Source organism: Parasteatoda tepidariorum, chromosome 4 (genome assembly GCF_982258835.1).
Source record: "Parasteatoda tepidariorum strain Cologne lab strain chromosome 4, Ptep-v5.0, whole genome shotgun sequence".
Lineage (NCBI taxonomy): Eukaryota > Metazoa > Arthropoda > Arachnida > Araneae > Theridiidae > Parasteatoda > Parasteatoda tepidariorum.
In genome coordinates, this window is record NC_141758.1 from 27,798,225 (window position 1) to 27,811,855 (window position 13,631).

The window sequence follows — 13,631 nt, forward strand, 5'->3', positions numbered from 1 at the left end:
CTGAAACTAGGTATCGGTCACCTCCATACTAAGAAATTGCTTGCTATCTTACCAGTGCTGCCAACTTTCAACCCTTTTTTGTGGTAAAACTTATTCGTGAGGTAGCTATGTCTTAATTTTAATGTGTAATTTTTTTCCCATTTAAACTTATTTGTATAAAATATGTATGAAAAGCTACTTATTTCCAGCTCAATCGCGTTTAGGCATTTATAGCGTTGGCGAAATTATCAAAATTTTTTAAACGCTTTGGTCTTTTTAAAGTCTATCACTCCATAAATTATTTTGCAGAAAGGGTGGTACTTGATAAGCTATCGATACATGGTAGAATGGTAGAAATCACATAAATCTCGGTGAGCTGCCGCGAAGCGGCATTAACCGATTCATCTGTAATAATAAATCGATGATGAGGAGGAACGGAGATGGGAAGAAGAGGGGGTGCTTAGCACCAAAAAATCGAGAGGGGGTTCGTGTGAGTCGACTGTGGCTGAGTGTATTTAGTGTGCTAGGGCAACATATCCCTAAGGAAAAAGGCAGTGATGGGGCTAAATTTAGTGTTGAGGGCAATTGGTTCTATATCTAGGAGTGAGTTAAAATTGCTGGTGGTACAGTTTTTTGCTTCATCGTAGAAATTTTTATTTAAATTTTTTATATAGACGTTGATGTCATCAATTTTAAGATCCCTTTTTATGCTATTATTGCTAAAGCATTTAGGTGCGCCGACGAGTCTTCTAATAATCTTCCCTTCTGCCATAGAGAGTTTATTTTTTAAATGATCAATTAGAGAGTGTTAATGGCGGGGCAGGCATAAGTTAGGATTGGCCTGATTGCCATTAGATAGACAGTGCGCTTGCATTTTAAGTCTAAAGATGACTTCGAGTTTAATATAGAGTTGAGGGCCCAATAGGCACCATTCGCTTCTTTAATAATGTTATTTATGTGTTGTTTCCAACTTAAATTAGAGGTGATAGTGACTCCTAGATATTTTGCACTCTTTGTGGATTTAATGATCTGCTTATAGAGGAGAATATCAGGAATAGTTCTACCTTTCTTTTTACTATTGAAAATACTATCGATACTTACTTTACTTACTTTATTAATCCAAAATTGGGTGCCTGGGCCGCGCAGCAATACTATCGATACATTTTTACTTAAAGAGTAATTATGTTAAAAAAATTAGTTTTAGAGTGGTGATTTTAAATGTTTATTCAGAGATGACATCGAAGTTAAAAAGATTAATGATCATGCCAGCCAACTACTACGCTTATTGCAAGAGATTTTACAGTTTGGTAAACATGTCAGATTGATGGCTTTCGGAATTTTTGATAATTTTAGAAACATTTTAATAGCTTCACCACAATAAACTGATTACAAAAGAACAAATAAAGAATTATGTTGAATGAAAAAGTACCAGGAAGATAATTGCAGAGGTTGCTCAACCATGAGAGTTTCCACTACTTCGATGATAAGTTGACCTATACTCAATCTTGCCAACTACTATGCGCTTTGTAAATTATTTTATACAGTGGCAGACATTTGAAAACCAAAGCTTTCAGAATCTTTGACAATTTTATCAATACTATAAAAGCCTTACCATGAGAGAGCTGGAACAAAGTGGCATATCATATGAAATCTAAAATCAATTTATATATAATGGTGAGGAAAATACGTTTAAAAGAGTTAAAAATAAAACATTAAAACATAAACTTAGCTACCCGTAGAATAAATTTATGTAAAAAATAGAGAAATATGGCAACCCTTTATACTATAAAAAATATTTGAGGGAGGTCTGAATGACCTGAATTTACTTAATAAGTCTTGGAAAATTTCGTATTATTAAGTATGCTAATTTTTACATCATCATAGACTTCAACTACGACTGATTCTCCGTAATAGACAAATTATTTGTTTCAGCGGTAGTGAAATCAAGCAGAATTTTTGAAGCGATATATTTAAAAAAAATAATAAAACTTAAGATTTTAAGCATTCGTCTACACAATTTAATATCTAACTGTTAAAATTACTAGTTTGTACAAAAATCTTTAAATTCTAATTACAGTGAATTGTTATTGTTGAGAATAGATTAACTCCTCCCGAATATTATCTAATATTGAAATAGTTCTTCTACCAGTATTTTCACTTTTCCCGGCGTGAACGTGTTAAATAAATTTATTAACTCCAAAATGAGAAAACCTTTTGAATACCAATATACTTTCTTAACTCTAACATAGTGTGTTATGATATTTAATTGATTATGTCGTTTCTACTGTATTGATGTTACTTACTTGGACAAGTCTTTCCCTGTATTGGTCATCTGTTTCTCTGTATTTCCTGGCTGGAAGCCTGACATTTGCTCTTCTTAGGACAAGCTCCAAGTCATCTTTCTCGAAGATCTGAATAGGATCTACCATGTGCTTATTCACTAACTGGCCCAGATATTCAACGTAATGAAGTCTATAATTAATAAATAATAATTTGTAATTTCTATCGTGAAATAGTCTTTATACCTGCCAACTTTTTACACTTTTCAATGAGGTGTATTATTAGTTGTAGGATAAAGTCAATGAAATTGAGATTAAATGTAAGCAGGCCTGCCAACTTTTACGCTTTTTGCAAAATATTTTAGAGAGTGGTAGACTTTTAAAAATCAAAGCATTCAGAATTTTTGGTAAGTTTGCGAACATTTTAAAAGCTTTACCACGAATGAACTGGAACAAAGTAGCGTTGCATGAGTACTTTTAAGTAGTAGAGTGGAAATTAAGCTTAAAAGAATTAAAAAAATAATGCATGAAACATAAACATAGCTACAGCTGGAATAAATTTTAACAAAAAGTGTAGAAAGTTGGTAACATCTGTATTTTTTTTGCTTCATTTGTGAGAAGTTATGTAAAGTTATAAATTAATAGCAATGTTTGGGAACACTTTGTATGCTACTATGAATAAAGCAAAACAACGAGAATAAAGCACAAATACGTAAAGTTATTTTTGTGTGCTTTATTTACATAGTGTTTCTTTATTCAGACCTAACCTAAAGTATACCCCATCTTCGTTTGGACTTCTTACACTATGTAATAGTTTTTCAGGGGATTATAGAATTGGCGATATCTCTCTTCCTGTTATTCGGTAACATTAATTACAGCCTTACAAAACGATCCATATGTGCATCCACGTGTATTAAATGAAATTTGAGCCACATGTGCCTATGCATGATAGAATTAAGCCCTGTAAAGCTACAGCAGTGTAATACCATTACAAGTACTTGGTATTATAAGTATCAGTGGTCAATAAACTGTGGCTCGTCAGATACGTGTGATACTTCTGCAATTCAAGAGCAGCTTTTATTTAGATTTAGGGCAGGCAAAAGAGGTTTTGGAGCAGAATTTGCCAATCACTGTTCTTTAGAATAAGCTGACTTGCGTCTTGAAAAAACTAAAAAAAATTGGTATAAAATTTTCAAATGAATATTTGAAAACTCAATGCTGAGATGGCTTTAATTTCGAAACCTTTTTTCTTTCCAAATTAAAAACATTAAAAAGTTGAAGATGTTAAGAAACACCATCAAACTTCCTCTGCTAATCAAATTGGTTCTGATTTTGAATAACGCTTGTCTCAATAGGGGTGCTTCTGAATTTTATTTATTTTTCCAGTCTTCCCTCGCTTAAACATATATTAGCGAAGTCTATTGTCATAATAAAAATTTTATAAAAAAAACTAAATGTCGGCTTTTATTAGCTGATAATCATTTTTCGCAAAAACCTCAAAATCTTTGTGGCTGGTGAATAACGTAGGAAAAATCGGTCTTTTAATGCAGGAAAGTCAGAAACTTTAATTCGAAGAAAACTGGGACTAACACTTAGAGCGTAAAAGGAACTTAAAATTCTGAGACGAGATTGTTTCAAACGAATGTGAATGAAACTTTGATAATCCATTAGAGTGCTGAGTTTCGCAAATGGAAATAATTTCTTTTTTATTCAGTGAATATAAATAATATCATATTTTGTATGTATACAGCAATACAATTTCTTTTATTATGTTGATATTTTAGCACTAAAAAACAGGATAAAAAAAAAACAGAGAATACACCCTGAGCACTTTATAATGCATACTAGAACAAAAATGTTTGGAAATTACGGAACAGTTTTGTACAGTTACCTGCATAGACCAGCATAGCCCGCTTCAACCTCTTTGCCGCAATAGTCATCAACCATGCCATCTGCAGTTTCTTTTTGTTCCATGACTTGGCATGTTTTATTTGACTCCATGCCTTCAGGGGGTTCCGTATCGTATTCCACATCGCTAAGCTAAAAAAAAGTGTTTCATATTTTTTAGGAAAACTACAACTAAACTCTGTTGCAAGTTAAGAAAAACCGTAATCCCTATGGAGAGAGCCTGTTTGCATCTAAGTGCACGATAAGTGGATTCTAAGCTCCAAGCGCGAATGAATATCAAAATCTCCACTCTTGAAGCGACGTAGTACGGCGTTCTTGCTGCTTATGAAAAATAGCAAAAATTAACTTTCTGTCTGACGAGATAAAGTTGTTAAAGCTTTTACATTGTTTTGAAAGCATAATTATATAATTTGAATTCTGTCACTTCTCATTATCTTACGTACCAGCAAAGATGGCGAACAATTGCAATTTATTTTTTTCGGACGTTTAGTGTGCCACTTGTTAGTTTTCTTCTAAAAAATACTCTCTGTGCCATTGAATTTTGATTTTAAACTACAGAATTGCATTTTATAACTGTAGTGGTAATAGACCCATAGGAAAATTTGTCACTGATTTGCTATAAAAAATACCATAGGATATCCCTATGAGGTTTTGCTTATGGTAACATTTTACCATATACTTTTGCCATAAACACATGGCAAAACGTATGTCAAAAAATTTTTCCTAAGTGTATGGCAAATGTGGCAAGTTTTTGCCATACGTATATGGCAAAAAGTGTATGGTAAAATTTTACCATAGATGAAACCACATTTGGATATACCACATGGTATTTTTTAAATAGTACATTTTTACCATAAAACTATGGTGTGCTATAACCAATGAATAAATTTTTTTCGAAAGCAATGGCAACATTTCTTAGCATTATGTAATTTTATAATGCAACTATATGTAGGCCAATTTATACATAGGCAATAATAAACAAGGATCATTAAATTATAGTGAGATTTTGGAAATTTTCACAGAAGTGATTATGCTAGAAGAATTATTATAATAAGAATAAACTAAGGTGCGAGATTTAGTAATTAAGCATAGGAGAAAAGACAATAATTATGCAAGACAGCACAGGTCACTTACAGGAATAATTCAAATTTTCACGTCAAAAATTTATTGGAAAACAATAAAGCTAATATGACTATTTAAAAAAATACGAATTAACTTACAGATTATTTCGTACTAGGCCGTATTTTAAAAACAGTGTTTTAAAAGTATTGCAATTTAATATTAATCTAATTTAAAATATCCTAAAGCAAGGCACTTTTTGTGGTAAGCAATAAAATAAAATTGAGGTAATTAATGCTAGTTGATTTCAATTTTTTATAGATTTCTTCTGCATCATGAAATTTCTAAATCCACGAGCAATAATTTTTGAACCCACCCATGATGGCAGCTAGCATAGAGCGTGTTTTTTCTTTTTAATGTTTTCAGCTAATGTTAGAGAATAATTTTTTTTGCTTTATTTTCCGATGCCCAAATAATTGATACTTGTCATTCAGGTTTGAGTAGGGTAGATTTGTTGATCAGTCCTTCAGGGGTACCATATTAATTGAGCAAACATTACTCAGACAGTAAGGACAGATAGTACAGAGAATGAAAAAACAACCGGGAATAATCCGGGACTCGAACCCGAGACCTTTCTGTATTGGTCAGTTCCCTGACCACAACACAATCGGATTGGCGTAGTGAATGAAAGTAGTTTAGTATGTTCTTCTTGGAGTAGCACCAGAATAGTTATCAAAAACTTATTAATTACATTCCAAGATAATATTGTAACCATGAAATAAGATTTTAAAATAGTCATAACATGTGTGCTAAAATTAAAATATATCTTACATGGAGTAACCTTTGTAAATCTTCCGGGTCTTTATCTCGTAAATAGAATAGACAATTTCTTGGGTGATGAGCATGTAATCCCAATTTTGCACAAAACTCTGAAACTCCACATTTCTGATAAGGAAAAAACTACAACATTAGATTAGCACATAATACTAATATGCAGGAGCGATCAATTATGGAAAATTAAGGATAGAAATTCACAATTTTACTACTGCTCTGATAATAAGAGCAGATTGGATGGAAGTTTTAAATTTTTATTAAATGAATTAACTAAGATTTGCTTTAATTTAAATCTTCGATTTTTCTAAAATAAATTTTAATCCTCTATTTTTGTTTTTAATATGTAAAATATAGCAGCATAATTCAATTTTATATGGTAATGAGTTAAATTATATCGTTATCGTTAACACCAACATGCAATCTCAATTTCAATGGCTTACCCTACCAGTAGGAAAACACAGTTTTCAAAAGCTTAAAGTTGACAGGTATGCTTATGTTATAAATCTAGTTTAGTAAAAATATTGCATCAAAAATTGCTAGAGTATTTTCAATTTTCATAATTTCTGTTTTTAAATTAAACACTGCATTAATAATTGAAAGTTACTGAGTAAATAAAAAAAATTTATTTTAAAGAACTCTTTACTAAACCCTTAACATAAAACTTTAAGGAAAACCTTTGTGTTTCCGGATGGTACCTTTCATAAAGTTTGAAAACCTTCATTGAAGGCCGGGATAGCCTGGTTGGTAGGGGGTTGGGCTCATGTTCAAGACGTCATGAGATTGATTCCCGCTGACTGTAGACTAACAATGCACAAGCAGTGTGCAAAATGGTGTCTGATGTATGATCGGGTTCACAAAGTTTTCCAAGTTCTCCTGACAAATCAGTACTTCTGAGGCTGCTGGATCGGGGATTGATCATGATCCATTTCAGGTTAAAATTACGATTTGCGGATCGATGGATGGTGTGTGAATGTGTCCTCCCTGTAAGACAGCTGTGTGTGGCAGAATTCTTGGCCATTTATGGCGCGACTGGAAAAAACAAGAAGAAGCGTACCCTTCTGCCATAAGATAGGCTTATTAGTATTGACCAGTGGCATAAGACAACATTTATTGAATCTGCAGTTAAAAGACTAATAAAAACCTCTATTATAGTTACTCCCAATGTAAAGGTTCCTTTTATATGAGTCTGACCAGCAGATTTTGTAAAGGTTATACGAAAACTACAGGTTCATCAGTTAGTTCAAACCACTACAGTTTTTTTAAGGTTTTCTTCCCAAATTTTTTACTTGGGAATCACGAGTTGAGGTGTCAGTTATGTTGCTCTTAGTTAATTCTGTGGTTCATTTTGTGATTGCCGGAGAGTACTTTCATTTGTTTCCTAAACTGTTATAATATGTCCTTAAAATAATTACTGTACTTTTTTTTTTATTTTGAAAATTTAATTAAAAATATTTTATTGGATTCAAGTATTTTACCTGTCCCATTTTGAAAGGTTTGGAACATCCGCTGCAAAAATCGTGTTGGCATTGGAGGCATCGGAAATGCATGCAACCACCCTTCGCTAAAGCATACCGAAAATGACATCTTGGACAACCTGAAAATTTCAAATGTATCGTTAACATGTATAAGCTTTTACACATAAATGGCATTAACTAGAGATACAGCAAAGGTTGCAGAAAAATATTGAAGCATTTTTATACTACTCTGTTTTAACAATACACGATTTTACCGATTTAAACATAGGAGTACCTAGCCTCCATACGGTTTTTTGTAGGTAGTCTGATCCGACCACTATGAAGGTAATCCAATTAGTGAAAGAATCATTTAATATAAAATCTATTGAAAATTTGAAAGTGGTAGCAAATATATGTCTAAATTTTTTTAAAAAATTTATGAATAGAATTGGTTTGTTTTATTTACTTGTCAACCACTACACTATTTCTCTCAAGTACTTTTAAAATAGAATTTGGGTTCATGCGCACAAGTTTTTCGCTTTTTAAATAGTCTGCGTAGACTACTAATAAGAAACCGAGTGGAGGTTTTCTGATGTAGGTGGTGATGACCTAGGTCGAAGGGCTATCTGCTCCTTCATCTAAATCGAATTTTATGAAATGAGGAAAGGAGGGGGGGAGTGAGAGGCATACGTAGCTTAAATTTGCGACATAATAATAATAAACTTGATGAGATACTTAAAAAGCATTAAATTGATTAGCAATAAATGCAGGGCTTCCAACTTCTTGCACATTCTAGGTAAATTTCTTCTAGGGGTAGAAAAGTTAACGTTTTAACGTACGATTTTCTGTTGAGCAAGAAGCATACCCTCCAACTTATGAGGATTTTGAAAATAATTCTTTCTAGTGGTAGCGAACCAAAGTAGAAATTTTTAAAGCAAATGGATCTCTCATAAAACTTTTATCAGAACTTAAGAATCTAGCCATATGGCCTGCACTTTTATAAGTAATAGTGGACAAGTTACGCTAAAATTAATTTTTTTTAAATATTAAGACATTAATTTTGCTACCGTCTGAAAAGAAGATTTCTGAAACTACGGAAATTCCGTAGCAGTTGGAGGGTATGAAGAAGCATTAGAAGATGAATGACTCAAATGTTTTGATAAAAAGCCACTTTTTATGTATGTTTTGTCATAAAGCTTTATCCATTCTGGCGAAGTCCACCAAAAGTCTGAAAGTATTAAATTTCTGTTGTCTACCTTCCTATATAGTGCAGGGCTGCTAACTTCCAATGATTTTTGTAAAAATTTATTCCAGTGGTAACTAAGTTAATACTTTAATGTACTATTTTTTTATTCATTTAAGCTTATTTTTCACATCACTACACATAAATTATATAAAATATCATATGCAACGTCACTTTGTTACAGCTCTTTTGGGGAGAAGCTCTTAAAATATTGATAAAATGACCAAAAATTCTGTAAGCTTTGGTTTTGAAATGTCTACCACTCTATAAATTTTACAAAAAACATAGTAATCGGTCTTCTCATTAGTAATCGGTCTCTCATCGGTCTGTTCGTAGAGTTTTGATATTTATTTAGAGAAAAAAAATAAAAACATGTTTATATTGAGAGCGAAGTTATTGCAAAGCAATTTATCGTATAATTTTCGTACGGTATTTGTATAATTATTGTAGTTTTCCTTTATATTTATAGTAGAATAGTACTAAAACAAGTTTCATAGAGTGAGTAATATGTTTTATAGTGATGAATATGTAATATGTGAGTAATATGTAAATATGAGTAATATGCAGGGACCGATCAAGACAAATTCAGGCCCAAGGCCCAAAAAATATTTGCGGGACCCCTAACAAAATATTTTGAAATTAAGTTTCTGAAGAGTAGTCCTAACTATAAAAAGAATCTATTGAACTGCATGATTCAAGAGAAACATTCTAAAAAATTTTGAAAGCAGGCAATTGAGGATTATTTTTCTAAAATAAAGTTTAAACAAGTAATTATTAAAGCAAAATATAAAACAACACAACACTGTTGTATGAAAATAAAAATAGTTTTGCGACCACAAACAATTGAAATCAGTGATTTTTGCTAAAGTCACTGATTAGCTGAATTATTTTAAAGATTGCAGCCTTCCATCTACAGCTTTACATATTTGTTAAGTTCTTGTTGACACTAATCATTTATAAGAAACTTTGCGAATATGCATTCTCGTTGCATTTGCTTAAAAATGCAAAAATTGTAAAAATTGCATCAATTAAAATTCAGCTGTACTTTCGAAATTAATTAGTGCAATGTTTGCACGAGTTTGGGTTATCACAATATAAAGAAAATTTGAAATAAAAAATGCCTTTTTTGAGATTAACTATTTCCTTCAGTATTTTTTTAAAATGTAATATTGTGGACTTAATGTAATTTTTGAGGCCCCGAGAAAGTGTAGGCCCTAGACCCGTGCCTATTGGGCCTAGGCGCTTAATCAGGCCCTGGTAATATGTTTTGATACTTACTTATGCCATCTTCTGTAAGGAGCTTTGCTAAGCCTAATGCTTGAGCCTCAAGATCTTCAGAACCTTTCAGAGCAGCAAATGCTTCACAAGATATTCCCTGATGTTCCTTCTCCCACTACAAATATTAGATAAGACACTGTTTAAATGAACTTCTATAATTAATAACATAGATTTCAACAATGAAGTTCCAGCATCCTTCAATATTATCCTCTTCGAGACGGGCGAGTCATATAAAGCTACTAATTCATACCTGCCAACTTTTAATCCCTTACATTATCATTTTTCCCAGTGGTATTGAAATGGAATTAAAATTTCAACTTTAATCAAAAAAATAAGTTGTATTTGAGAAAACTTAAGTTGACAACCATGATAGTAACGTATAGTAATATATGTGTTTAATTTTTGTAAGAATAGTGGTGATCAATATCATTTAAAAATTAAGATTACAAAAGAAAAAATAGTGTATAATTACTACCACTTTAAATATGAAAAAAAAATCTTCCGGAAAATCCGGAAGAGTTGGCAGGTATGCTAATTATTCCGTTTTTTTCCGAGAAGATTTAATTTTCATATTTAAAGAGGTAGCGAAACTTATGTTATTCCATTGAACTTTTTGAATTACAATAATTATAACTGAGTTTAACCACCATTACAAGTAAATAATTATATGATTAAGATTGTTTGTCGGTAATTGTTTTACTACCACTTAGAAAGTCCGTTCTCAGAAAAAGGAACAGTTGGTAGGTATGTATATGCATTGGGGCCTCCCTGGCCGAGCGGTATCACCCCCCAATTGCTGTGCAAAGCGTGGGGGTAGCGGGTTCGATTCCCACTGTAACCATGGATGTATTCTTTGTGATGTCCTTCTTTGAATTGCTCAATCTGTCCTTCTACTTGTCAAAGGCTTACAAGCCTGCAAATGTATGTAATTTCACTAAAACAATATATGCACTCCCAGGATTACGGCAAACAAGGTAAAAAAAGAAAAATCTGGTTGCCAAACTATTTCGTCAAGAGCTTATTTGAGGGCGGGGTATTTATAATTTGATTTATTAATTCACCTCCATTCAAATTAATGTTATATAATTACTAAACTAAACTAAACTCAGTGGCACGACAGCCATCGAGAGCCAGGGCCTACTGTGCCCGGCGGAACCCTCAGTGTTTAGTTCCCATGCATGCTGTTATATAATTACACTTTGATAATATTTTTGTCAGTTTTGACTTTCGTTAAAGATAAGTCTATCAAATTAGTCGCGCCTAACGTTTAAGCTATTGCTTGTATTTTTTTTGCTTCCTGATCCTGATTCTGTACGAATGCAATAATGACTCGCCCGTCCCTAAGAGAATTAGAACGTTTTGTAGAATAATTGTATTACCGGTCGTCTGCAAGAGGCACATGTTACAGCATTGCAGTCTGGACACACAAGCATTCTTAAATTGGGCATTGCTAGAAATCCAGACGAACACTGAAATAAAATAAAAAAACTTAATATTTATATTATTATATAAAAAATATAATTATATTATTATATTATTATATAAAAAAATAATTATATTATTATATGAAAAAAATAATTATATTATTATATAAAAAAAGTAATTATATTATTATATAAAAAAATAATTATATTATTACATAAAAGAAATAATTATATTATTTTATCAAAAAAATAATTTATTAAATTAATATATAGATATTTTTTTGTTTTGCCATAAGACATTTGCATGTAATTTAATGCTTTATCCTGTACACGGCATCATGACAGAGATTACACAAGGAACATTTTTTTTCTTCTTTTGCGTGAGAATTTTGTTCGGATCTCAGTCAAAAATTCAGCCTAAACTAAAGCAATATACTTGTAACAAAATTTGCAAATTTAAGGTGCTAAACTGTGCATAAAAAATTTATGATGTTTAATAAATTGAATTTGAATGGTTTAAAAAGGAATGCCAGCAGTTTCCCCCCATCTCTTTGTTTGCTTTTTAAAAATAAAAATAAAATTTAGAGGAAAAATAATACGCCAAGCTCGCTGCCTTTCTGGGTGATTTGTTCTAACCGAATAATAATATTAAGATATAAAATTGTATTTTATTATTTTTGTAACAACAAAATTATCGTGACAAATCTAAGTTAATGTATTTAAAATCGAAGGTGATGTGTTTGAGGTTTTAATTGTAAAGAGAGAACTATAATGAATTTAAACAATTCAAACGAAGAAGAAAAAAAACGTATGAAATGCATGTAGTACATTTCCAAAGCAGTTCTAAAAATGAAATCTAAAAATTTTATAAATCCTAAGCTTATAGTGCTGCCATCTATGTTTTGAATTAGTTGTAATAACAACATAAGATAAGAAAACATTCGGACTCAAACATAAATAAGATTGAAAACTGTTGTATTTACATCCGATATATTGCACCAAATTTTCAAGATAAGTTAAAGTGTTTACATTTAAGTAACTTAAACGTTAAGGCCATATTATTAGATTCGAAATTAGAGAAGTACTTTTCTAAAAATATATTTAATGAAAATTTTTATCTCGAGAATTATTTAAAATCTTTTCTCCGCTTCTTTCTCTTTTTTTCTAATCTGCAAAACAATTAGAAATACCTAAAATCACGAAAAAATTCATGATTTTAGGTTATTTATGATTAATGAATTTTTTAGAAAAATTTATTTGGTAGTATATATACGATTCGAGGAATTCTACTTGCCTTTGAACACCACCTGAATGAAGGGTCTCTCATTAAAACTCTATCTCTTAATTTTCTTTGGAATAACTCGTGGATTTCCTCATCCACTAATTTCTTTAACTGAAATAAGAAACAAGTTAAATACACAGGTTGAACTCAGAATTCGAATAAGAACAATAATTGAAACAAAAAGAAGGAAAAAAAAGAATAACTTTCGTTTCAGTAATCAAATTCTAATGCCAATCTTGACCCTTTTGCACTCGAAGGTGCCTCCATAGATTACTTCCCTCCCCAAAAAAATGTTAAAATTTTAATTAGTTTAATTTTATGTCAATTTACGCAATATTTATAGATACAAGATTAGAAAGCACTCTTTTTTGTGGATATAACCGTGTGAGCTGATAAAAAGGTTATATCTTTTTTCCTTAATTTTGTTTTCTGAAATTTCAACGTTGTATTTTTTTTTTTTTTTTTTTTTTTTTTTTTTTTTAAGATACATAAAAAAAAAATTTGAAATATTTTTTAAAAATAATTTTATTTTTATCATTTTTCTTCTGCTATTTTAATTAATCTTTATTATTTTCCGTGCTTTCTCAATTTATAATTATTCTGATATTAGATTTCGATGCATACGTCACCGTGACTGACCGAAATCAAGAGAATGTCGACTTTCACCGAAATATTTGCTGTGAATGTCCGAAATATTTGTTATATCCGACTTGATATTAATTTATTTGTTAATATTATATTTATTCGATAGCTTGTTATATGCTAAGGATAGATTAGGAAAAATATTAATGTAAGGAGTACCGGTTAAATGTATATTGTGCAATGGCACTTAACTAGACTCTATATATATTGGATATTTACCAAAGCGACTGTGTGATTGTCAACATTCAT

The 13,631-nt window shown here is 31.2% G+C and overlaps 1 protein-coding gene across 1 annotated transcript in view; it reads right to left on the bottom strand.

Annotated features, from left to right (window-relative positions):
• Positions 1–13,631, bottom strand: part of LOC107437665 (uncharacterized) — an 82,175-nt gene that overhangs the window by 11,174 nt on the left and 57,370 nt on the right. The window contains exons 17-23 of the mRNA XM_087160840.1: positions 12,753–12,851; positions 11,414–11,503; positions 10,035–10,149; positions 7,535–7,653; positions 6,057–6,170; positions 4,150–4,298; positions 2,283–2,451 (exon numbers count right to left, since the gene is read on the bottom strand). Of these exons, the coding sequence (XP_087016966.1) occupies positions 2,283–2,451; positions 4,150–4,298; positions 6,057–6,170; positions 7,535–7,653; positions 10,035–10,149; positions 11,414–11,503; positions 12,753–12,851 (855 nt within the window). The remainder of the gene's footprint in view (positions 1–2,282; positions 2,452–4,149; positions 4,299–6,056; positions 6,171–7,534; positions 7,654–10,034; positions 10,150–11,413; positions 11,504–12,752; positions 12,852–13,631) is intronic.